Genomic DNA, 24,723 nt, shown 5'->3' with positions numbered 1-24,723 from the left:
ATGGATGTTTATATACACAGATAGTATGTCTGAAGATGTTGTTCGTGTGTCTCTGCTGTAAGTATGCAGAAATTAAATGTACGGTCTAATAGTGCTATGATTGTTCCTTTTCTTATCCTAAAGCTACCTAAATGTAATTTTTAAAAAATCCAAAGGTCCTTCAGAAATGGCATAATAAAAATGAAAATGTGAATAATTTTTAAGAGCTTTTTAAATCTTACATACTTCTTAATCATAAAATTATCAACCTGCAAACCAATGGGGATGTGGAACAAACCTGCAAAAAATGAGTGTATATAGGAAGTTAGAGAATAATTTTCTACCCAAAATTAAACTGGATCTGGGCTCGGTTTCATTTCTCTCTTACACTTGGGTAAATCCAATTCACCTGTGGATGTTGACTGAACAGCATCAATTAGGGAGTTTTTCACTGAAACAGCCATTTGCTGAAATAAAACTAAGTGTCATCATATGACTCAGTGATGCTTTCACGTTAATTTCCATCCTCCTTACTATTTCTACTTATTGTTAAGAAAGTACCTTTAAAGATAAAGCCTCCTGCATTCACATGTTTTTCTGATTCCCTGTAGAGGCACTGAATGAATCACTTAATCACATGTGCTTTATTTATATCGTAAATGTAGTTTTGGTCCTTTTGTATAATTACAGCTTGTGGTTGTAGCTGAGAAAATGGTGCAATTATAACATTATTCTTAAGACCTGAGTAGAGACCTCTCTCTGCTACTGTGCAGGGGTGTAGATGGGATCATAGTTGCTGCAGCCATAGTCAAAATGCATAAATCTGGCTAAACGCAGCCAAGTGACCTGTGGGCTGTTGTAAGCCATATTTTCCATTACAAAGGCGTTGGAGCAAAGTCAACAGAGCAACCCCTGGCTTAAATGTTGCATTTATTGGTATCCACAAAATACGCAGAGAGATGATGAGGCAAAAATGAAGAGAACCCGAAAAGCTGGGCCAGAAGCAAGGTGACGTGATCACTGTCAGAGATGAAGGATTCTGCAACATCTGCCTTAAGGCTTTCCAGAGTTACAGGGCCTGAAGGCAGGAAAGGTATATCTAGTAGTAGTACCTGGTGTCAGTCTATAGCAGATGTAGTAATGATTAATTAGAAACCTGAATGTAAATGGAGTTTCCTAACTGACTGGCAACACAGTGTCTGAGACATTAGAGCAGGTTGGTGACACTAGAAATTTCAAAGTAATCATTTTGACGTTGACAACTGTTTTTCCTTCGCACTTTTCAAGCTCAGCTGGGGTTCACCTAATGAACCTCTCTTCCCCTGTTTTCCTACTGCAAAACGCAGAAAAATGCACATGGCATAATAATTTTAGGGGAGTTATGTGTCACCTTGAATGAGGCGACATACAAAGCAATTACTGTGTGTTAAATGACCAGAACCTGCTGACTTTAAGTATGTTTTGGAAAGCTTAATAGAGAGGAGAAGCAAGTACTATTATAGATGATATATGAGCATTTTTTTGACAGATCTGTGTTTCTTTGATTGTTTTAAAGCATCTTTGGGTGTATGTTCATTGGCAGCGTCTATTAATCTTTTGTTAATCTACATAAATAATGAGTGCTGTATTGCTTCTGCATCAGTGTCACTCAGTCACTGGGAATGACCTCCTCGGCACAGTACCCTTAAAGTCCGTGCTTTTGTTGGAAGTGGAGTCGTCTTAGGCATGCTGAGGACTCATGTGGTACCAGTAACTCTAGATACTTAGGTTGGTCTTTAGGTGACTTGAATGTTTGCGCTTTGTTTTGAGCAGTGAGGAAATGGCTGTGTTTTCAAAAGAAAAAAATGAGGGCTTCCCTCTGCATTCCTCCTATGTTTATTTGAAAAGACTAGTTTGTGAAAAGACATTGGAGGAAGACAGGAAACAAGGCAAGTGAGAAAACCCATTTTTTGTAGTGATCAAACTTGATCTCTTCTAACCCCACTGGTCTTTAATTCCATGAGTTCAAGCGTATTTCAAGTGCTGAGGAGAGCAGACCCTCACCACCTTTCTCTGTGACTCCTATCTAACTAAGCTCTGATCAGACTGACATGGCTCGATTCTCACAAAAAGGCAGCGCATGATAGAGAAAGTTGAGTTCAGCAGAGGATACGTAAAACTTAAATCATTTTTGGCAGTCTGTCAGAAAAAAAGAGATTTCCTTCATAAATCTGCGCACTGTGCTTTTGAACGCAATTGTTTTGTCCAAGTTTCTTATGCACGCGGATCGCTAAATGCAGGATGAATCTGGAAGCATACCTCAGGCCACTCGCTATGCAGAAGATCACAAAATTCTTTCAGGCTCACAGCCAGACTGCAGAAATGAAAACTGAAGGAAAATATGTATTATTCTGTTAAGTTCAGCTCCTCTCTGAGTCATGAATACTCCCTGTTTGTGTGTTCTCTAGTGCTTTGTTCATCCTAGTGTTAAATGTCCACTGCTTCTCTGGGGTTTGTTTTTCTACTCTTAATGTAATTCCATCTGCCTAATGTGATCATCATGATTTCTCTCTCTTTTGGTATTTACATCGTCCTGAATTTCGCAGTAAGTTAAAATGTGTCCAGCTCAGCAGTTTTCCTGTTTTGGGCAGAACATCAGATACTCCATGTTTGTAAATTTAAATGTGTTGTATATATTTCCTTTCTTATGCAAGAGTCGAGCTGGGATCCAAAGCATATATGACTAGTCACATTCTTGAGAACTGCTTGATACTCTGGCTGTTGGGGGGGGGGGGTTAAGGAAAACTTGTTTGTTAATTTAGCTGGGTTTTTTTACATGATATATCACGTTATTGGCTTCATTTCAGACCATTAAAAGTGAGAGAAAAAAAGAGATCATTGCTTTAGAAATACTATTAAAGGAAAAAATTCTAATAAGTCTATAATACCTCTACATAAGTATGGGGGCAAAATTTGTCACACTCATTTTCCTTTTGAAAACCATTAAAAAAGGATGCTCTTAGAAGAAAAATGCAAAGCTACAAAGTTTCAGGTTCTTGCTAAGTCTGAGGATACACTGAGCAGAAAACAATACTTTCTTCTTCTCTAGTTTGTTTTTTAAATTTCATTGGATATTCCTTGAAGTTGGTAACTCTTAGCTCATGATTCATTGTAATAATAAAGCTCTGAATTACTGAACAAATAAACATCTTGGCTGCAGCAATAAATCAGACACTCTAAAAAGCACAGGAGAAATACCCTATGCCAGAAAGTTCTAAAATACTCAAATTGATGCAGTCTTCTCTGTGACCCAAGGAAAGTTATTATGGCCCAGATATGGGGAAAAAAAGTGAAAATACCATGTAAGCCACTGTCTTTTTCTCATTCTCTGTGCAAAGATGAACTTGGGCATTTTTCACCTGAAATAAAAAATATTTGAAGAATCTGTGTTCAGCTATTCAAAGCATATATAGGTTTCAGTTCTCATTATAACTGATCAGAGTATGATAACTAAATCCCCAGATGGCTCTGAAAACTCATCATCTTTTTTTCTGTAAACATCCCCTTGTTGTGAGAGGTCAATCTTGTAGCAGGACTTCTCGGAGGAGTCTCTAAATGGCAGATCAGTGGTGCCCTTTGGAGTTGCACTCCAGATGTGGAAGGTTATGAATGATCCTCTTAATAACAACCTCTGGAAGTTTTTTCTCTTCCTAGTTCTTGCGTTGATATGTGTTGATCGTAATAAGGAACATCTCTCTGGACTGAAGAAGATTGCTCCTGGGAATTTCCTCCAAATACATTCAGATAGACAGTCAAAACTGACATTTTTTCCTTCTCTAATGACTAAAAACAGCACCAAATTCCAACACTTCAAATTTTGTGAAATGGAGATTGTTGAGATTGCATCTCATTAAAATCTCCGTAGAATACAGAGTAGGATTTTTCCAACTATTATATGCAAGCGTTATTCCCCACAAAACAGGCAGTCATTATTTTGAAGAAAGGTTAAAATCTGCAGAAGCCAGAAGTAGCTTGAAGCAACAACAAGTTCAAGAATTTACATTTAATTCTGGTCTCACAATAGCAGTGTGAATTAGAAGGAACAAAGGTCAAGAACAAGCACAGATTGAGGGCCAGTATCTTCATGAGTTACTTCATTCGAATGTAACGAGGGTGTGGAGTGGGAATAAATAACAAGAAACATCAGGATGGATTTGTGCATAACAAGCACTGTTTTGATGATGAAATACAGAGTTTGGGACATAGTGTCATTGGTAATTGATAATACACAGCTGTGTCTGTCTAATGGAACCTGGCAAATCCATGGCCCTGCTTTTATGGAGCATTGGTTCTACTGAACCTATTGACTGAAATCTTGTTAGATTTGTAAGGAAGACTCCAATATTTCTATTGAGTTGTCATTATTCTGCAGACGTCCTTAAAGAGAGGTGCATTGTAATATTTTCTTTAATTACGATTTCCTCTGCCTTGCCACTTGAACTGCCCTCGTCACTGCCTGCTTGCTCCCCCAATCTCTCAGATGATCCCTGAAGTATACAATTTCTTCTCTACATATCAGGATATTTACATACCAGACCAAGTAATTGTCATCTTTACTATTTAAACTGAGTGATAGTGTGATTGCATCTTTATGTCACCGTAACATTTCATTTACAAATTGTCAGTATTATGTTTCTTCTTCCTTCACCTCGTCTTTTGCTGCTCTTTTCTGTCTTCCTCTTATACACATCCCATTTGTGTTCTCTCATACATTTCTTTCCAAATAGATCATCATCTTTTTCATCTTTTTTCCTGTTTCTTTGTCCATCTTTATCTTGTATTCCATGCTTTTGTTCCCTTCTGCCCACTTCCACTGCGTGTTAGCTGTGCTTTGACTTTTGTTTTGTAAAAACACTCTCCATATTGTTCGCACATTGGCACTTCTGTTGTTTGCTTTTCTAACCCTACTGTGTAACTATTTGCTGCCACCTCACGCGGCTTCGCTAGTATTGCATCTGTCACGCACATCTGGTGTGGGCGTGCTGGATCCTCAGCAGGCTGCTTCTCTGCTTCGCTGGGTGCTTCTGAATGTCTCCCGGAGCCCAAGACTGGATCACCCCTTTTCCTGAAGCCAGACCAAAACATCGATATCATGTGTGAATACTCATTAAAAAACTGTCAGACTGCCCGTCTGCACAGCTTCTTTTTTGTAGGAAACGGGCTAATGTTAAAACAAGGCAAATAAGTAGTCAGATTTAGCCAAGGCTGTCGTGATGTGTCCTTTCATGACTCTTACATGAAGGTAGTTGTAAAACTGCAGTTCACAAAATAGGATTCATAACCTAACAGTCTTACCCCCAGACTCTCCAACTGTCGTCTTCTTGAAGTTTGGGGAGCTATGCCTGTCAACTTGGAATTGGATTTGTGAGTGCCAGATTATACTTCAGCTTGTACTTCTGGAGAAACCTCAGTTCTGGTTTTGAGCGCTCCATTTTCAGCAGGAAGGTGACAGCTTCCTCAAGGCTGTGTCTGAGAACCTCTGGTGGGACAACCCAGTACTCTCACAACTGAGTGGCTTATGAAGCAGTGGGTTTGCAATTAAACAGCTCTTACCTTTGGACTGGGCTTCAGACTGGAAATGACTACTAGATGTACAGGAGAAAGAAGACTGTTGGGGGTAATGTCAGTACTGTAGAAGTTGCTTTCTGTAGAAAGGGCATGGAAAACCTTTCGTGATGTTTGTTTACTGCACGTACTGTTTTCTGATGTGACCTCATTCATGCTTCCAGTAAGAGTGCAACTTTCCTCATATGCCCTAGCAAGTAATGTTAGGCAATACTGAACATCTATAGCCATGACAGTAAGACATAAAAGCATTACTCAGTATTATTTTTATATACTCTTTCTTGAAAATGTAATTGCATTTTGAGCTAGAAGTATGTGATCAGTTGGAATTGTGTTTATTACATTAACTGCCTTTCATTTACAAATATGGTGTCCTCCATCTCCACTTGCCTTTATACGTAGGCAGGCTAGTTTTTGTGGCCTGCATATAACAGAATTATGTGATTCCACCACAGCATATAGGCAGATATGAAAGCATATGCCAAAAAAGCTTGGGACATAGCACATATCCACATCCTTGCTAATCCCTGTACCGTCTCATAGGCAGTAGTACTAAGTAATGTTGCAGACAACATCATTGTTTTTCCCACAATTCTGAGCTTTAACTGGTTAATTTTCTTGTGTACCTGAGCAGCATCGTGTGCCTTATCGACACCATTTCTGCAAGCCACAGCAACTTCTGTTTTTATGGACATTTAGTAGCACAGAGCACATGGGAGAACAGAACAGCCGTTGGATTGTGGTGCCGTGGAATAGATCTGCTTCTGCAAGGCTCTCATTCTTTTCACTATATCCATCTCACAAAGACAAAAAGAAGTTTGTTCTGAAAGAGAATAACTGTCTATTGCCTCTCTGTTGTTCAGTGCTATCAAACTTCAGAATGTTTTTTTTTTTTTCATGAACTATGTTGCAGAGTTGTTAAAAATTACTTCTGGCATTCCCCAAAACTGTGTGCCCAGCCCCTATCTGTTATGCAGGGATGCCGATGTATCATTGCTCTAAGTAGTAGTCACTAAAACAGTCTTAATGCAGTGGTTAAAACATATCACTACTGCTGTAGGCAAGCCCTAGGAAAGCATCACTATTTATCAAGAACCATTACAATATTTAGACTAATTCCATAGGCAAAATACTGTCTTACACAGCATTTCCCTTCAGTTCACCTAGCAATATAGTATCCGTTTTAGAGTTGCTAAACTTTACTTTCTTTCTGTTGAGTAGGTCACGTAAAAGGATCTCACTCATTACTGACATGAAAGAAATTCTTTTTCCCCAAAAGTTCTTCCAAAACTTTGCTACTGGCCATTCATGGCAAGGGTGTACCTAGATCAGAAGTCAGATTAGGAAGCAACCTGATTAAGGAAGTGACCTTGTTGTTGTTGTGTCTGCCTACTGCATCCCACTTCCCATATGTGTGATGTCTGTTAATATATTAGTACTAGACTGGACCTAAAAATGTCATCCACTGACAGCAAATATTGTCCATTTTGCTGTGCAATTTGAAAGAATCAGAACTTCCTGGTACCAGTAATAGAAATTATCCTGCTCTTATTAAAGTAAATTGCCCAACATTTGTTGAGCTTAGTGGATTCAGGAGCAGATCCTAATTGACAGAGCATTCAATTTCAATGTACTGATTTGAGCTACAGCAAAAAACACTCCAGTTTTTCATAACTGTTTCCAATTTTAGATGTAGTTCTGCTACTTTTCCATCTCTCTATTATGCTCTACCAATGACGCATTGTGTATGATTTGAGAGTTGATCATTTGAAGATATATACTGTTACATAAGGTTTCCTCTATCGTTGATTTTCAATTAGAACACGTTATTGTAAGTATAAGTTTGTTCTAAGTTTGATAGGTATCATAAGTTCTGATAACTGACAATTTTACATAAACCTTTTAAAATTACCACAACCAGAAATACTTCATTGTGTTCAGCAAAAAATATTCTCTTTCTTCATATACTGATTAAGTTAGTTTAGTGATCAAGTTAGCTTGATTTTTTTCTATCATCATTATGAATTTACCTAGGCCATACTAGTAGGAGACGTTTCTTCACAACTCTGCTGTTGTTGTCGCAGAGCTATTAGAGCTCTGGCAGCAGTAGGGCTTTCCTCAAGGTGACAATAACCTTTGGTATTTAACAATTGCTGTTTTAAACTCATGGCCAGCTCCCTTTAAAGTTAGATTTTATTAGCGGGACTTTTAAACAAAATGGTACCTAAGACAAACTCCAACTCAGGGAAAATTGCTCTGTAAAAGAGTTAGCCTTCTGAGAACTCTAGCTTGTCTTTAAGACTTTTTTGTTTTACAGTCCATCTAAAGGTTAAGTTCTGTAAACTACAGTTACAGTATTCTGTTTTTAATGATTATATATATCATTGAAACTACACGAAATGGAAAACTGCAGGCTGATGACCTACAGACAAATGTAAGAAGAAGAGATGGTACATCTGCATTCCTGATTCTTTCCGTAAACCACACTATTGTTTCAGCTACTGTGTTGGCACAGTTTATTCAAGCTGAGCCAGAGTTTAGACCGTAGCTAATCTGTGGTCATAACAAAATGAAAGCAGAATGGGAAGAGATTTTACTCCTTTGCAGCGTGGTTGTGGTAGCATAACATTTCACCTTCCACTGAACCCTAAGGCGGGACTCACTTTCCTTTCAAACTTTTCTATCAAACTTTCTTAGCAGTCATAGTGGAAGCCACAGATTTTCTAGTCCTTTTCCATATTTTCTGCCATTGAATTTGAATATTTAGCCAAGTGTAAGAGATTGCAAACTAGTCCCATATGCAGTGTCTCGAATGCAGTGATTGTTTTTGTTCATGACAATCTGACCAGAATTTATTTGATCGGGTAGGAAAACAGCAAGTATATATCCATGTTTTGTTTTGCTTTTCCAGTCTATTTTAAATCTCAGTTTGACAGCCTTTACTTCAGTAGCCTGCTGCTTTTATGCCTAAATGCATTCCACTGAGCTATTATGTTCATTTATCACATTCTAGTACAGTTTGTTCAGGAGGTGGAGCTCACACAGAGTCCCATAAAATGTTGATAATTGATTTGGGGGGGAAATAAGGAGTTCAGGAGATCTACCCCAAGAGTGCCAAGCATTAAACAAGTCAATTTGACAAAAGTTTCCTCCAGTCTGTCACAACGACCTGCTGTTTTGAAAGCTGAAAATTTGGCACACAAACTGGAAACAATCAATTGGAAGGTAATTTTCTTTACAAATGGAAGTAGTCATAAAATACAAAAATACAAATTATAAAACACTAAACTAGGAGTATCTGAATTGTAGACAAATCTGTTCCCTGCTGAAAAATTCTTGGGCCTGTTGAAGGAACATCTGTCCAGACAAAGGAATAAGAGTCTTGTCATGAGAAAGCAGACAAAAAAGTGGGACTTCAGGAATACATTCCTCTAAAGTTAGGGTGTAAGGGACCACATCTTAATCTGTATTCTGTGCGAATTGCTAATCCTGTCCTGTCCTGTTATCCTAGTAACTGATGCTAATTCTGGCTGCATTATAATCCATTTTTCTAGAAGAGTTTATCTATTTTATAGTCATTAATTTAGCTCAAATATAAAGCTGGTGAGTTCAACTGAGTTCATTATTAAGATATAATAGAGCCTAAATCTAAACTCCTGCTCAATCTCCCAAAATGTAAGTGAAGTTTGATTCCAGCTGTTATTCAATCATGTTAAGAAGTGATTGTGTGACTTTACACCTGGAGATGAGGACATGATCTGCATGGACTTTAAATATTTTGTGTCCTAGTTACAATACAGTGCAAGCATCAGTAGAAATATTCTAATTTAGGAGGGTTTTTCAGTATATCATTTTCTTAAATTCTTACCTGTTTCAGTGAAATTGTCTATATTTGTTCTTGGTTCACATAGCTGAGGATAGAAACAGGAAAAACCATAACATATACTTCTGTGCACATTATCTGTTTATAGAAGAAGGGAGAGACTCGTCTTCTTGATTATAGGTATTATGAAATTGAGGCAATTTTACTCATGCCTCTGAAGTAGGTGCACAAAATTTCATTTCTTTTTCTTTGTTTTGTTTTTAAACAAGGGTTTGATTTTGCATTAAATAGAAAATAAAGGTAAAGTTTGAAAGCCGGAACATTCATGAATTTTAAAAATGATAAATATAATAGTGTTCTTGAATCTCTTATTCTGTTTTCTTGTGGCTGCATATTATAGTAGTTCGTAATTCCATGATCATGTGTTTTTTACCATAGGATTTTTACCAGGTAAAAATTTATTTGAAGAATGATGTAAAAATATGTAAAAACTCAGATCAAGGTCAGCCAAAAGTATTTGGGGATTTTATGCCTAAGCTGTCAAACACTGAATACCATACCATACAAAACAATGCACAATAGTCAAAATGTTTTATTTCGGTGTTTTCTGAAAAAGAACAATTTGATCTATTTGCTGCAATATTTCAGTTCAATATTTTTTTTCAATTTAAAAAAGAAATTTCTTTAAAGTTCAGTAAAAGGGAACTTGCTGGCTAAGAAATAGTAAAAATCCTGTTTGTTTAAATCTTTTAATCAAACATCAGTTATTTTAGGTTGACAAGAAAAAAACGAAATGCTTTTTTGGTTTAGCTGCCAAACTTGCAAAATCTCTTATTTACACACTTCTGTTTAGGCCTTGTTCAATGTCCAAAGTGTTAAATGAGGCAATGATATGGAGCGAGCATATCAGAAGTTCGTAGTATTCATATGTTAGTTACTGTTAGTTGCTGTGGGTGGTTGGCAGTGTAGAATGTAAGGGGGACGGTCTGAACCATTAAGCTAAAGAAATACAAATTGTTCTGTCGTTCAGTGTCTGTAGTCTATATAGAGTCAGTGTGCTGTAAGACTCTGCATGCGGGAATCCTCATACATAGGAGGAAGCATCTGTATTGTGTGGATACTTTCTTCAATTTTGAGTGTCTAATATTTTGTACCAAATATTTACAGTTGTGATATTGCAAAGATATTTGCAAAGAACTTCACATGCACAATACAGTAGCATTGTGTTCCTCACTGGCCAGGGATCATTCCACCTATCATAAACACTCAACTCATGTCTAAATTTTAGGTGCCTAATGGAGAAATTTTTTTAGTAAATGATCATGTTTCCCAGCTAGTCAGTGAAAGGAGGTAGCCACCTCCATGTGCATATGGCGTCCCTCTGGAAACCTTTACAGGCTAAATAGGAAATACTGGTATTTTAGGATGCCTGCTTCATTAAACCATTAGACCATTAAAAATCAGGAAAAAGTTAGGTACCTACTGTGGGAGCAATGAATCATACCTGCAGTTTTTGGTTTTATTTTTTTCACAAGGATTGACAAGGTTGACTAATTGTACCTGCCGTTTCATGGTCCTACGTCATTTCAGTTTTGACAAAGAATAGAAATTATGAACATAGAAGCAACACATGGCACAACAGGCACATGCTTAGAGCTGCCCTTATCTCTCTTAGAGCAAGGTTATATCTACACAGTGTAGTGTAGGCAAACCTGAACTCAGTTCAAGGTAGCTACACTGAGTTAGCCCTGCAGAGCCTGATACATTGCAAAACTGCTTAGCTGGGTAAATACTTAAGCTGTAGTTAGTCTAATGGTGAGCTCTAGAGTACCACAGTTTCTTTAAAGCAAATGCTGGGCTAATTCGGGTATGTCTGTACTGAACTACAGCCACAGTGTTGACGTATCCCCACTCTGTGTATGAGGCTGTTGCTAATTTGGCCTTTACAGGTATAGTCACCTAGATATATGCATGTAAGGGGATTTTAAATCTTGCCTCATTGTACATAAGTGGTTGAAAGAAAAAGGTAATTGCTCGTAAGAATGTCAAGTTTCATTTTAATGGCGTGCTAGTCTGGTTTATGTATTTAAGTCTCATTCTGTCCCCTGCCATTTTTCATGACAGATCTTCTGCGATGGCCACAAATCAGCAAGTGCAGATCACCTGAACTGGAGACATTTTCATGTTATTGGACTGATGGAAATTTTTATAATCTAACTGGTCCAGGAACAATACAACTGTTGTATATGAAAAGGTAATAAAATAAAAAGAACAAAAGAATGAAAGAACAGAAGAAAGAGAGAAGTCATTTATTTAGATATGCCTGTTATCTCATTGCTTTCTTGCTATGATATGAAACATACTGTGTTTTAAGGGCATAAAATTGTGTTTTAAATGCGTATTTTTCAATGTTAGAATTCTTTGTTAATTATAAAGCCTTTTGCAGTGACCAGTGTTACTTGGGAGACAATTAAGAAAACATTCTTAATAAATATAGGTCCATGTTGCAGAATCAAATTTGAACACTGTATGGCTTGGGAAGGGAGTTTTAATATGGAACTTCAGCTTATTTCTTATCGACCTAACATGCAGCTGTGAGATTCATTATGTCTCTGCGTTATGTATGTGGATTTTGGATCCAAGCCCCTCTCAAATTTTTATTAAAGTTTTATGTAAGCTTCATTGATCAAATAGTAGTTTAAATTCTGAATGTGTATGTCCAGGAGGTCTGCTCTGAGACTGTGGATTATGTTTTATTGAGTCCTGTTGAATTAAATAGCTTAGATTCACATTTTACTTAAGCAAAGTGAGTAGCCTGAAAGAGGACATACATACTGGTTCTTAAGGACAAAACTCTCTTGTTCACATGAACTAGAGGTGGATGTGAATTCATGTTCCAACTAATGTACTGGTTTTCATGCTTTTTTAAACCTTCCACTAAGGGTGATACATTTGCTTAGCAAACTTAAGCTTAATGGCAAGGCTTGCTTTCTTAGTTACTTTTCCTGGACCTCTCAGAAATAAAGGGATTCAAGATAAAAAACACTGTTTAAGTGTAAATGATTTGCTGACAGTTGTCAGTGGCAAGCACCAAGAGAGTACAAACTTTAAAAATTAATTAAACTGCAATAAAGCAGTGCCACATAAGTTGAACAGATCAGGTATTTCATCTTTGCCCCAGAAATAAGCATACTGTGATAAAAGTTGTGAACTGAACATCCACTTTGAAAATATTTTATGTTGTGTAAACAGCATTTAAGGCTCAGGACACAAGTGTATCACCTAACTCAGTCTCATACGTAACACAGGCGATATTATCTCATAACACCTTCATCAAGTCCTGACTTTGGCAGAGCTACAGCATTTCTTTTAGAAAAGTGTCTAGTCTCATCAGACAACTGCAAGACCTGTGCCTAGTGGCGTGAATGCTCTTCCGTCAGTTTATGTAGCATCTACATTTCAAATTTTGGTTCTTAAACAGCCACTCAAATATTGAAGGGCTGTACTCTGTATCAGCCTAATCTGCCTGTGCAGCTTGAATGGCTCTTAGTAAGAAGAAACATTTTCGTTATACTTTTTTAAAAATAAGACTGTTATTTCTCCAACATCTAACAGTATGTTTGTAAAGATCCCTATGCAGTCTATATCTGGTCTGAGAGTAGTGTTAGAGATGAACAACAGCAACAGTAGATCTATTCACTCTGAGATTTGTTTTTCTAAAGTGATTTTAGAAACACTGAGTAAACATCTGTCACTTTTCCTGTAGAATATTTCTAACAATCTGGTCTTTCCCATTTTGCTTTAATTGAAGACATTTTGGGGTTTGGACCTGCTAGATAGTTTCAGCTTGGCCCTCTGAAAATGACAATATATAGTAGCAGTGTTTCTCAGTCTGAGAATTCAAACCACTCTTTATGCCTCTGCTAGGTTCTCTCTTTTAAGAGGTTAAATGATTTATATGAATGTGATATTCTTGTTGCAATTCTTTAATTTACAAATAACATGAATTTCTGAACAAAGTCAGAATGGAAAAACATAAGTAGTTTCTTCACTAGTAGTTCCAAGCCTGTGTCTTAGACGTCCTGTATCCCAAGGAGCTCAGCCCTTCCTCACTCACAGCACTGTATCTCTCTTCCCTGGTATGGTGTGCAGTTCTCCATTGGTTTGTGCCATGGCACTTGCGGCATCCACCCTCGGGCACTTGCCTATGTGACCCTTCAATACCCCAGTGCCTGCATACGCATTCAGTTCCTCAGGGAAACTCCCTCCCCTGGGTTTAGCTTTGCAGGTTGCAGTACTGATCGGCCTGACGGACTGCCTTCCAGTGTTTCAGATCTCGTTATGTAGATAAGCATCTTGTTGCAATTTAATTTAGCCTGAACAGCAGTTGCTTAAAATATTACCTCTGACTGTTCCTTCAGCAGTGCCATCCAAGCCATGGAAATGCCACTAATAGTACATGAGAACCTAGACACATCTATGCAGGTAGCTTGGATAATGGTTTGGCTTCATTGTAAATCACGATAAATATTGACATGCATTTCTCACTTCCATACAAGTTACGACTTACCAACAATGTGTCTTGTAACATCTATAATTTATGTCTTATGAAATCTATAAATCTCTCTCTCATTTATATTATGTTTCTATTGTCATTCTAGGAATGATGAAGACTGGAAAGAATGTCCTGATTATATCACTGCAGGAGAAAATAGCTGTTATTTCAACACATCTTACACCTCTATTTGGATACCATATTGTGTTAAGCTTGCCAATAAAGATGAAGTATTTGATGAAAAATGTTTCAGTGTTGATGAAATAGGTATGCTTCCATTTTGCATTTTAACTCTATATTTTTATACCACAATAGGTATGGTTCTGTAAGCTTTCTTATTATTCATACTGTATTTAAATTCTCCCTCTTGAGAAGGTTAGTTTTAAAAAATATAATGTACAGAAAAGGATTTGGTTTTGTAACATGTGTAATGTGATCCACACCAGAAAGTATTGCCCAGGATGAAAGAATGCTAAAAGGATAAAAGTAAATGTGTGGTTTCTCTTTATGAATACCAGTGGTTGCTCAAATGTATGCAGATGAGTTTGTCTTTGCTGTCAGTCCAGGCCCTTTCTAATGGATGCTACACACCCTGTTCTGTATGAGCAAGGAAGGTGTCACAAAATCTTGATTCTGCAAAGTTCTGGAACCAAATAAGTTTTTGTTTCTGAATCAGCACTAGTCTGCAGAATCGGCATGTCTAGCATTTCTAAGCTGGAGCTTATATTTATTGCCATATGAATTGTGACTGTCCTTCAACTTTCTGGACACTATTGTTTGTTCAGATCAGTGATGTACACACCTGCAATTAACACTTTATTCCTGCAAGTGACTAGAATACCCACTGCTCCCTTTTCTTCAGCTCAACAAAATTACAATCATTTTTCAGATACTGTACTTTATCAATGAGCTTCTACATTGTTTTTGAAGTAGTTACAAAATATGTAACTGCAATTATTGTTTTTATTCATAATCGGAACTCTAAATTTAAATTTACAAAATTAAATTTTGATGGACAATTGTTTATGTCTCAGTGTTTTGTAAGCCGCTATTGGAAAATACAGCATAATAGGTAATACATTCTTAGTCTTTATTAGTCATTCGGATAAGATTTACAGAGAGCGTGTCTGCCTGCAATGGCAGGATGACTTCTTATTACCAAACTTTTAGTGACTGTGTCATTAATTCATAGGATTAGATGCTAATCAGCAAATGTGTGGTTAATATGCTTTTTAAGTCCTGAAATCATTTAGCAGTGTGTAGCAAGAATGGTCATTTTACATTGAAAACTGGCTGTTTTATTCCAAATACTCTGTTTAAACAGTACTACCTGATCCCCCTGTCCACCTTAACTGGACTCTGCTAAATACTAGTCAGACTGGGATCCATGGGGATATCCAAGTAAGATGGGATCCACCACCAACAGCAGATGTTCAGAAGGGATGGATTACTCTGGAGTATGAATTGCAGTACAAAGAAGTTAATGAGACAAAATGGAAGGAGGTATGAAGCAAATACTTGTTACGTAAAAGTAGTACAGTGCAGGCTTGTTCTGTCCCTAACACTTTCGTACTATTATGAAAAGTAACAGGTTTGTAATTGCTAATTAGATGATACCTTAAGTCTTAAACAATATACCTGTATTCTTCTGAAGTTTTCTGGGAAATTTCATAACTTTACATGTCCAGATAGTTGGCATGCAGGTTAATAATACCAGACCTTGAGATCCCTGTGTTAGATTAGAAAGTATAGTAATAGTCAGATGTATACAAGTTTTTCAAGGATAAAATATTTCTCTATTGGTTTCCTAAATCTCAGCTATTTGAAACAGTGCATGCTATATTTAATAGTGGGAATAGGTATTTTATTCTTGGAAAATGTCACAGTGTCAGTGCAGATTTTCCAAGGCGTCTGTAAAATTCTGGTATTTACGGATATGGTTTCAAAAGATTAAAAGAAATTACTTATAATTTAAAATTCGATACAGTAAGCAAATGCAAACAATGCAACATAGATAAAACATATAGGTTTCATACAAGAAAGCAATGTGAAAAATGTGTCTATAAAGATAGGACATGAAAAAATTAAATGTTTATACTCCACATCTTTAAGTTTGCTTTTGAAGATCACTAACCTCTCATGAAGTTAGTTTTCCTATTACAGGCAAAAAATTGTACCCAGCTTACCTGAATGTCTAGGCTAAGTGTCAGTGTTGCAGAATATTTGGATATGGGGACTTCTTCCTAAACATCAGTTCAGTGAAATAAGAACATCATTTCAGAGTAGAACCCTTCTTTTATCATCTTATTAATAGGAACTGAGTTAACTGACAGAAGGAAAGCAGATAACTCTTAAAAATTTGTCTTAATTTATAAAAGGCAAATTTACCAACTGACACATTTATAGTCAAGCTGATTTGTTGGCCTTCATTTGTGGAAGACCTTCGACCCCTTCTCACCTCTGATCCTTTTCAATGCTAACATTTTCTGTTTATTTTATTTTTTATTAGTAAGTCTATAGTCAAGCAGGACCTGTAAAGTCTATAACTTTTTCCTAACTTTTTCCTCATCTGAATCTCTTTCTATACTGACTTAGGCTGAACTTGTTTACTGTATACCTTATATATTTTAAAGCCTACTAAGGGGTAAAGTTTAGGCAATAAATCAATACTCTTGAAAGCCTGCAGGGGTTTTGTATGAGACTTACAAAAGAAGATGGCATAGAGGTATCGCTTTAAAAATGCCTGGTCTTGATTTTTTCATAAGCCTTTAGCTATCAATCATATAAATACCCTAATAAATCTCTTTGCTTGCTCCATTACCATCAGTAATTTCAGTATACCTCAAAAATACTTCTTCTCGGGAGCGCAAAGACTTGAAGTTCACTCTTTCTTCTTTCAGAAAACCATGAAGGAATTGCTGAATGCTGTACTTGCCTCAAGAAAATAGTATCACAGATTATGTTGTATTGGGGCTGTATTATTGTATATCATCAGGACTTGCAGCTTACACAGCATGGCATAATTCTTTGCAAAACTATCAATTAGAACACAAAAATGAAATTTCTAGACAAAATTCTGGTCTGGACTAAGAAAATAGCAAAACTCGTAATGGCAACAGTAGAGCCATAATTTCACTCTTTGCATTCCTTTCTGCAGATATCTTCTAAAATGAATGTTGAAGCAGTAAAGAGGCACTATTGATGGACATCCAGTGCAAAGTTATATTTTCCATAATTAAATTACTAGTTTTATACACAAAGGATAATCTCTGACTACTTAAATATGTCATAATGCTTTCTACATATAACTGATAGAAAAATGAATTTATGGTACTTACCAAATCAGACTTGTTTGTAATTTCATTTTAGGTGCTTTGGGATGAACCTGTTTGGTATTTCATGTACATCATAGCTGCTTCCTTCAATCCATTTGATAATTGAAAGTAGATAACTTACATATTGATAGAGGGATAAAATATTATTTAATTAATAAAGTACTGCAACAGTAAGTCATAGTGCTGAAAGAATCAAAATTATTTCCTGAGCAACTTCCTAAAACAATAAAATCCCCATCGTCATTTAGTCACTGTTCATGAGACAGAGCCAAATTTAATCTAGTTTACGCTTTGAAAAGCTTTTGCTATTGTTACTAGCTCTTTGTTGAGTATCTTTTTAAAATTCTACTCTTATCGTGTAGTGTTGCCCATTTCATTCACTAGACTAAAAGTCTACCCCTCTTTCGTCAGTGCGAGTTTGCTAATTATGAGTGGCAATAGTTATACAGTCTCTGTGAGGCCGTTGTGTTCTTCTAATAAGGTGTGAAAACTCGCTTGTCATATGAACAACAGTGAAGAGCGATGATCTAGAAGTGAAGTGACTAACAATGAAATGCCTAAAAATGTATACAAAATAGGGAATCTTGAAAGTCTAATTTTCCTCTAGTATTTATCATATTTTAGATTGGGTTGATCTTTTGATTTATTTACAAAAAAACACAGGCCCAAATCTACCTGATGTGGGATGACATTGATGATCACAAGTCAGTCCTCAGTGAAGACCACTGGACTAGAGAGGACTCACTGCTGGCTATCTTATCTTGTTGTATTTTTGCTGGAAAAGGTCAATTTTACATTGCAGTGAAGTATTCTTAGGGCAGCAAAGCATGATGTACCGACTGCAGAGCTGAAGTCTATAGCTACATCTGTACAGCACTGTGACTGAGCTGATCAGCCTTCCTGAGGGGCAGGGCGGATTGCTTGGGGGGTGCCAACCCTGCATTAGATAGACAGCCTGCTCTCCCCATGGAGTACTGTGCTGTATGGGTGCCCCACCTCATGCTGCACCCACCCTTTGCGCTCTGAACCGTGCCCCGGTACAGCGCTTCTCCCAGTTTTCACTGTTCTTTCCACCAGGGGCAGTTAAAGCCAGTGGTTCGCTTGCGGCGTTGGCTGCTGCATCTGGGCCAGACTCTGCCTCCAGTGCTGCTGCCCCAGTGGGCACCCTCAGTGCCCTGGGGGCTCTGGCCTGCTGCTGACAAACAGTTGCTTTGTTTTCACCCCCTCTCTCAGGGACTAGACTCACACAAGCTGGGCAATTGCACAGCTCAGCATCACACCAGATTTGTCGCGTTTCCATAGTCTGAACAGTATGGTAGTCACAGGCATAACAGTGTGCACTAACTAAACCACGTGCAGCAGGGTCCAGCAGCCCAGCAGTCTGATTCCAAGCTCCCTTTCAGATACTTTACATGCATTTCCTATGTGCTGTCATTCATTTTTATTGGTTATCTTTTATCGTGTCTCTCTCATCCAGTTTTTAATTGATTTGATCCATATGACACATGCTATTCCTTAGTAGCACCTTCTATTCAGTTCATGCTGTACCTTCTTCAGTCTATATGTCTTGCACCATCCAGGTGTCTTATGTAAACCTTTGTTAGTCCGTTGATGAATTAGAGATATCCTGCCTATTAATCAATTATCTGTTTTTTTAGCAACTCTAGCAAGTTCAGGTCATTTCAGTTACACAGCTGCAGTAATTATACTTCATATTTTTCAGGTCTCCATTTCAGCCTGTATACTGCCCTTTCCACGTGCTTTGGCCATTATCTGGGGTACATACAACTTTATGTGGCCTAGCATGTCATCCCTGTCATAAGAATCTACTTTGTCTCAATAAAAAGCATCTAGTGTAAAAATTTAGTGTACTATTTCTTTGTGGCTTCACAGCATGAAATAAGTAAAATGGGCTAGTGGGTTAGTGTAGATTGTATTCCCTCCCTGCCACTTTCCAGCTGGATCGCCTTCAACACTATAAAAACTTCTGTGATGCAGAGCAGTATTTCTCCAGTATCTTGCTCTGAACCACTGGCAGAGAAAAGGAATCTGTGATCACTGCCTCTTGCAAAATCTGACTGATTAGCACTCAAAACACTTCAATTTAGAGGTGTTAAGGATCACAAGTACTCCACAGATCATAGCAACCATCAGAATGTGTTTCATGTTGTAGGTCATGCAGGTACAGTAATAGTAGGATTGCATTGTTGAACCTTCTTTTAAGTCCCCAAGGGCTATTGTTTTCCAGCTGTTTTAACTCCTAGCTCATGATCATTTTTGCCAGTATTATCCTTGATTCTGAAATGAAAGTAGAATATAACATCTGCCAGGTGTATTTATATTTTGTTCACATTTTCCTTATTTTTTGTATACTTGTGCTGGTCTGTTAGAGTGAGAAAACATATTCTGTAGAAGAGGAATATAAGGAGAGATTTCACGTATTAAGACCTCCAGTGTGACTTCCCACGTAGTTTGGTATGCAGCAATATCCAAGTATGTTGCACTTAATACTTAAATGTGAAAGTCTTTAGAACTGTAGTCTGATCCCAGCTCTACTAGTGTCTCTATGCATTATCCCATTTATATATAGTTGAAGATTTTGGGAGCTATGCAGTCTTTCAAAAAAAAGCAGATTTGTAAGACGTAATAAATTTGGCTAGAAGGCCTTTAAGTCATTTTCTTTCTTAAGATAGATTCTGTAGTGGGGATTGCAGTAGTTTTAGGACTTTCATGTTATTTTAACAAGATTTTTGGCATTGTGAAGTCAGTAATGGTGTGTTATAACAGCAAAAAAAGATTTACAACTTGATAAGATCATTGGGAGATATTCACACCACCTACTTACAGCATATAACTGGGGGCAGCTGCCTTTCTTCATTGACTGGACTTACAGAGAACTTGGATTCTCCACCTTGGTCTCCTGAATCACAGCGGAGTCTGATGGCTAGTAAGTCCAAAGTAAATGGTGTGAATTTTCTCTGAACTCTTCTTGTGGTGCCCTTAAAGGTTCCAAGTAGCAAAAATGCCTTCCAATGCTTATTTTTGAAATGAAGCAGCAGAATAAATTTGCAAGTACAACTCAAATCAATCACGGTCATTCTGTCTTTACAGTTAGAACCCAGGCTCTCAACAATGGTTCCACTGTACTCTCTGAAGATGGGAAGAGATTATGAGATAAGAGTTCGATCAAGACAACGTACTTCTGAAAAATTTGGGGAATTCAGTGAAATCCTTTATGTATCTTTTTCTCAAACAGGCGTTGAATTTATTCATTGTGCTGAAGGTAATTACGCAAAATGTAGCAAAGTGTTTTTATAAGCATTGCTGTGCTTTTGTCTTTCTTTTTTTTTTTTTAATTTCTCCTTTCTTTTCATGTTTTATACCTGAATGAATTGGTAATTCAGCCTATTACGTGAAACTCATTTGATGAGATTGAGAGTGTACAAACTTCATATACAGGTTCAGAAGTAAACTCAGCAAAACTCCCAGCTCTTCAGAGAGCAAAAATATGGATAGCTTCAAGAATCAGAAATAGTAACTGCTGTTGCCCACACCATAGAGCCTAAAATAAAGACAGTCAAATCTCATACTTCATTGTGTAAACTGATCACTCCAGAAGTGAAGAAGAGAATTGTCACTTCTATACAACTGGCTAAGTCTGTTATCAGAACTGTGGTGTGCTTTCCTGAGCTGCCTGAAACTATCAGGAATAGTGTTTTCCCAATTCTTGCTTCTGTGCTTGTACTTGTTTTTAAAGTACTATTAAATATGATAGAAGAAGAAACAACTGCTGGGCACCTTTTCTCTATTAAAAGAATTAGGTAATGCCTTATCCTAAAGCATTTTCAGGTCTGAGCTACTAAACTAACACTTCAAAATATGATCTTTTCACCAAATTCTTTTAACAGGCTGTTTCACTTTGTTTTCTAGAATATTAGTGGAGGTGTTAAATAAAACCAGACATAAGTAGATTCTCCTTATTTAACTTTTTACATTAATAGTTTTCATGCCTAGTTTATATGAATACCTGGCATTATTTTTGTTACCCCAAATCAATCTGAATTAAGTTGTCACAGTTTTCATATGAACAAAAAGAAAATACTATGAAAATCTAAGTTGTCATACTTTTACCGTTTTCCTCAGTCACTACAACCTGGATATCTGTATGTCTCACACAGCAGCAGTGATCTGATTTGATGGATTATTTCCCCTCCATGTATTGAGTTGCTGGATTGGGACTAAGTTGGAAACTCTGCACAAGAAAATTGAAACAGCATACTATGGTGTGGCAAAATTTATTTTTGCTTGTTTGGTACTTCACCTTTAGGAACATAGAAGTAAACTTGAAATTTTCAGTGTTAAAAGTTAAGCATTTAAATTTGAATGTAATCTTCAAATTTTTCAAAGCAGCAGGATATTCACAGCTCTCACTGACATGACAATGAGTTACTACTCCTCTATTAAAACAGGGACCTGTCTAACATAGGCCTATCCGCATAAAACTTTAAATACTCATGCTTCAAAACATGTCCAGTCAAAATCTAAGCTGTGAACAGTGGGCTAAAACCGGTGCCTGAATTTTTTTTTCCCCAAAAAGGCCATATATTTATATTCATATATAGAACCCTAAAGCTCCCTGTCCAGTACTTCTTGGCCACAAAAATAAGTGACGTTTGTATGGAAAACTTAACATTGGGAACAAATGAGGAGAATGTAAGGCTACAGCCAGAAGAAATTTTTCTATACTTTGTATTTTCTACAGTGCCAGCTTGAGTATGATGTAATTACCAGTATTTAAGAGCGAAAACATTTCATTTATCAGCATTGTTCTTTATTCCTACCAAACCACTGTTATCGATCAGCTAAGTTCTTTCCTTGTAACGATCTGCAATGTAAATAAAAAGAGGAAAAGAAATCATATTTTTTTGCATTTGACACTGCTCCCAACATAATTAATATTCCGCTGTTGAAAAAGTAGTGTTATGATTTTTGACACAACCATGTTTTAGTTTGTGAGAGAGGGATGGTTTGCCTATAGTTGAGTAGAATTACACACTATAGATTGTGTTCACTCAGTTTTGGCTGACAAAAGCAGTAACATGGTCTGCAGCATTATATGCTGTCACGACTACTAGCATGTTCCAAGCAGGCAAAATGTTCCTCTCATGACTGTTTTTGCTTCTTGTGTTGTCTCTGCTAGGATTTTGTTTATATTAAAAAGCCCAGTCTGTTTCTGCAAGGAGTCTAAGTAGACTCACAGATGCAATATGGAAACTTTTGAGACAAAGGGTATTTTTGTTTCTGCATAATACAAAATTTTCACATTTAAGTAACCAGAAATTCTCTTATCAGTTTTTATGGCTTTGGAATCCTCGGACAGCAGAAGAGATCGTTGAAATTAAAGATGCAACAGAGATGCAGATTCCTGCTAATAAGTTTTTGTTCTGTTGTTTCAGAAATTGAGTTTCCCTGGTTCTTAGTTGTCATCTTTGGAGCATGTGGGCTGGCTGTAACAGTGATCTTAATCCTGTTGTCTAAACAACCAAGGTAGGGAGTTTTTATCTGCCAGGTTTTCTTTACTTGTAGTTTAAAAAATAGAGTGCTTCAAATTTTTTTAAATTTGGGGGACTAGAAACTATTTGAGGGATTGTTTCCCATACTCTTAAGCTACATGGATGCTGGCATTTATAAGCACTGGGCCTTGAGCAGTGGCAGTGTGACAGTTCCTGTTCCTTTTAGACTGCAGAGCATTTTATAGCACAGTATTTATTTGGCTAATTTACTTAGGCTTTGAATAGGGTTGGGTTTTTAGTCTGTTCAAATTTTGTAAATACTATTTTACACACTTATTGTTCAAAAATTTCACACAAACATATGTCAATATATTTGTTGTTCTTGGACTATTCATCTGATCACTGACTATTTCTTCACTGAGCCCAGGGAAAGAGCTTGAGTCATAAGGCAGTATTTGGTCTCTGTAGAAAGATTGCTGCTCCTATAAATAACATGACTAAAACAAAACAAAGCTCAGGGTTGTGTCATTTATAAAAATGACACAATGGTTTTAAAGTGAATTCTTTGCCTAAAATATGTGTTCAGGGATAGGTTTTGGCAGAATTAATTCAGTTTGGATGTCATGGCAGTACTGTCCTAGATTATGGAGCAGTATCATGGTCAATCCCCCATGCATGTCAGTGTTCTTGTATATAAGCTCTGAAAATGACCTTTGAGGTGTTTTTCACATACCAGAATGACAGCAAATCATTGAAATGAAAACAAGACAGAGCAATGGGTGCAGTTTGAGCTAGCTCTAAAAAAATAATTTAGGCAAGAAGCTCTAAGCTTTGGCAATGCTTAACTTACAGGCAGCCACTCCCTGTAGTAGCATCCCGATCTGGAACTAACATCAAGACTCCTGATACAATGCATGAGAAAATCTACATGTGTCAGAATGGGGAGAGAGCAACTCACATGTAGGACCTGGAGCTTACTAAAGTCAGCACACTGAGCAAGGAGTGGCTTGGTCTTGTTCACAGAAAATGCTGAGGGTTGAAGCATATCTGATCACAGCTCCTTCTTATCTTAGATGCTAATCATGATTATTGGAGGAGGCTTTCCTCCACTGAGGGCCCTTTATCTGGAAAGCTTTTCTGGACCTGTTAGCCTTTACCCTTTCCTTGTGGTGGTGGGAGTGGGAACTTCTGTAGAGGAGCAGGCTGCATAGATTTCCCTTAATGCAAAAATATCAAGGTTCACTTTCATCCAGTAGCTGCAGGATACCAGATACCAATTCATATTTCCCTCAACTCTGACCTCACAAGATCCAAACAAGGTTCCCTAGGACAGATGCCCTGTCCTTAGTGGTTAGCTCATTCTCTTTAGAGTTGAGAGATGCAGGTTCGAACTATCTGAGGATACAAAAGGAACTGAGCCTTGTTCTCCCTCCTCAATGATTTCTCCAGGCAGTGAGTGGTAGGAATTTTCAGCTGTTTCATTAGATGCAGCGCTCAGTCCTGTAGCTGCTCTGAGAGCATGGCCAGTGCATAGCAAGCACAGCCCGTCCAGGAACTAGGTGGAAAGTTAGTGGATTTCTGGCTGTCATTCTAACTTACTGGGCAATGCCTGCCAAAAAAACAAAACACCTGGGGAATTTGGGCCTTCCCTAGTTAAGCAGAAGGTGCCTAAATCTCTCTCTAGCACTTCTAAAGACTCCTCAGATCCTTCCTGAGTCTTGCCAAGGTCACTAACAATACAGCAAAACTACTATTTGGATTTGGATCTTCTGTCCTCATAGTTTACTCACTTTCTCAAATAGGCAAGTGATGCAGTATAAAGAGAATGCTGGATTTTCCTTTTGGGAAGTACAGTTCATCCATTTGCAAAAGAAGCAAGGAGGTAAAATGGAGAAGATGAGGCATGACCCACTA

General features: G+C 37.4%; 1 protein-coding gene across 5 annotated transcripts in view; it reads left to right on the top strand.

Moving 5' to 3' along the window:
* LOC135323500 (growth hormone receptor) overlaps window positions 1-24,723 on the top strand; it is a 137,285-nt gene that overhangs the window by 108,635 nt on the left and 3,927 nt on the right. For all 5 annotated transcript variants that reach the window (XM_064500557.1, XM_064500558.1, XM_064500561.1 and 2 more), the window contains exons 4-8: window positions 11,531-11,660; window positions 14,068-14,228; window positions 15,286-15,464; window positions 20,408-20,579; window positions 22,753-22,843. In XM_064500557.1, the coding sequence (XP_064356627.1) occupies window positions 11,531-11,660; window positions 14,068-14,228; window positions 15,286-15,464; window positions 20,408-20,579; window positions 22,753-22,843 (733 nt within the window). The remainder of the gene's footprint in view (window positions 1-11,530; window positions 11,661-14,067; window positions 14,229-15,285; window positions 15,465-20,407; window positions 20,580-22,752; window positions 22,844-24,723) is intronic.

Source organism: Dromaius novaehollandiae, chromosome W (genome assembly GCF_036370855.1).
Source record: "Dromaius novaehollandiae isolate bDroNov1 chromosome W, bDroNov1.hap1, whole genome shotgun sequence".
NCBI lineage: Eukaryota > Metazoa > Chordata > Aves > Casuariiformes > Dromaiidae > Dromaius > Dromaius novaehollandiae.
Note: the sequence above shows the minus strand (reverse complement) of the source record. Positions and strands in the feature narration are given on the sequence as shown.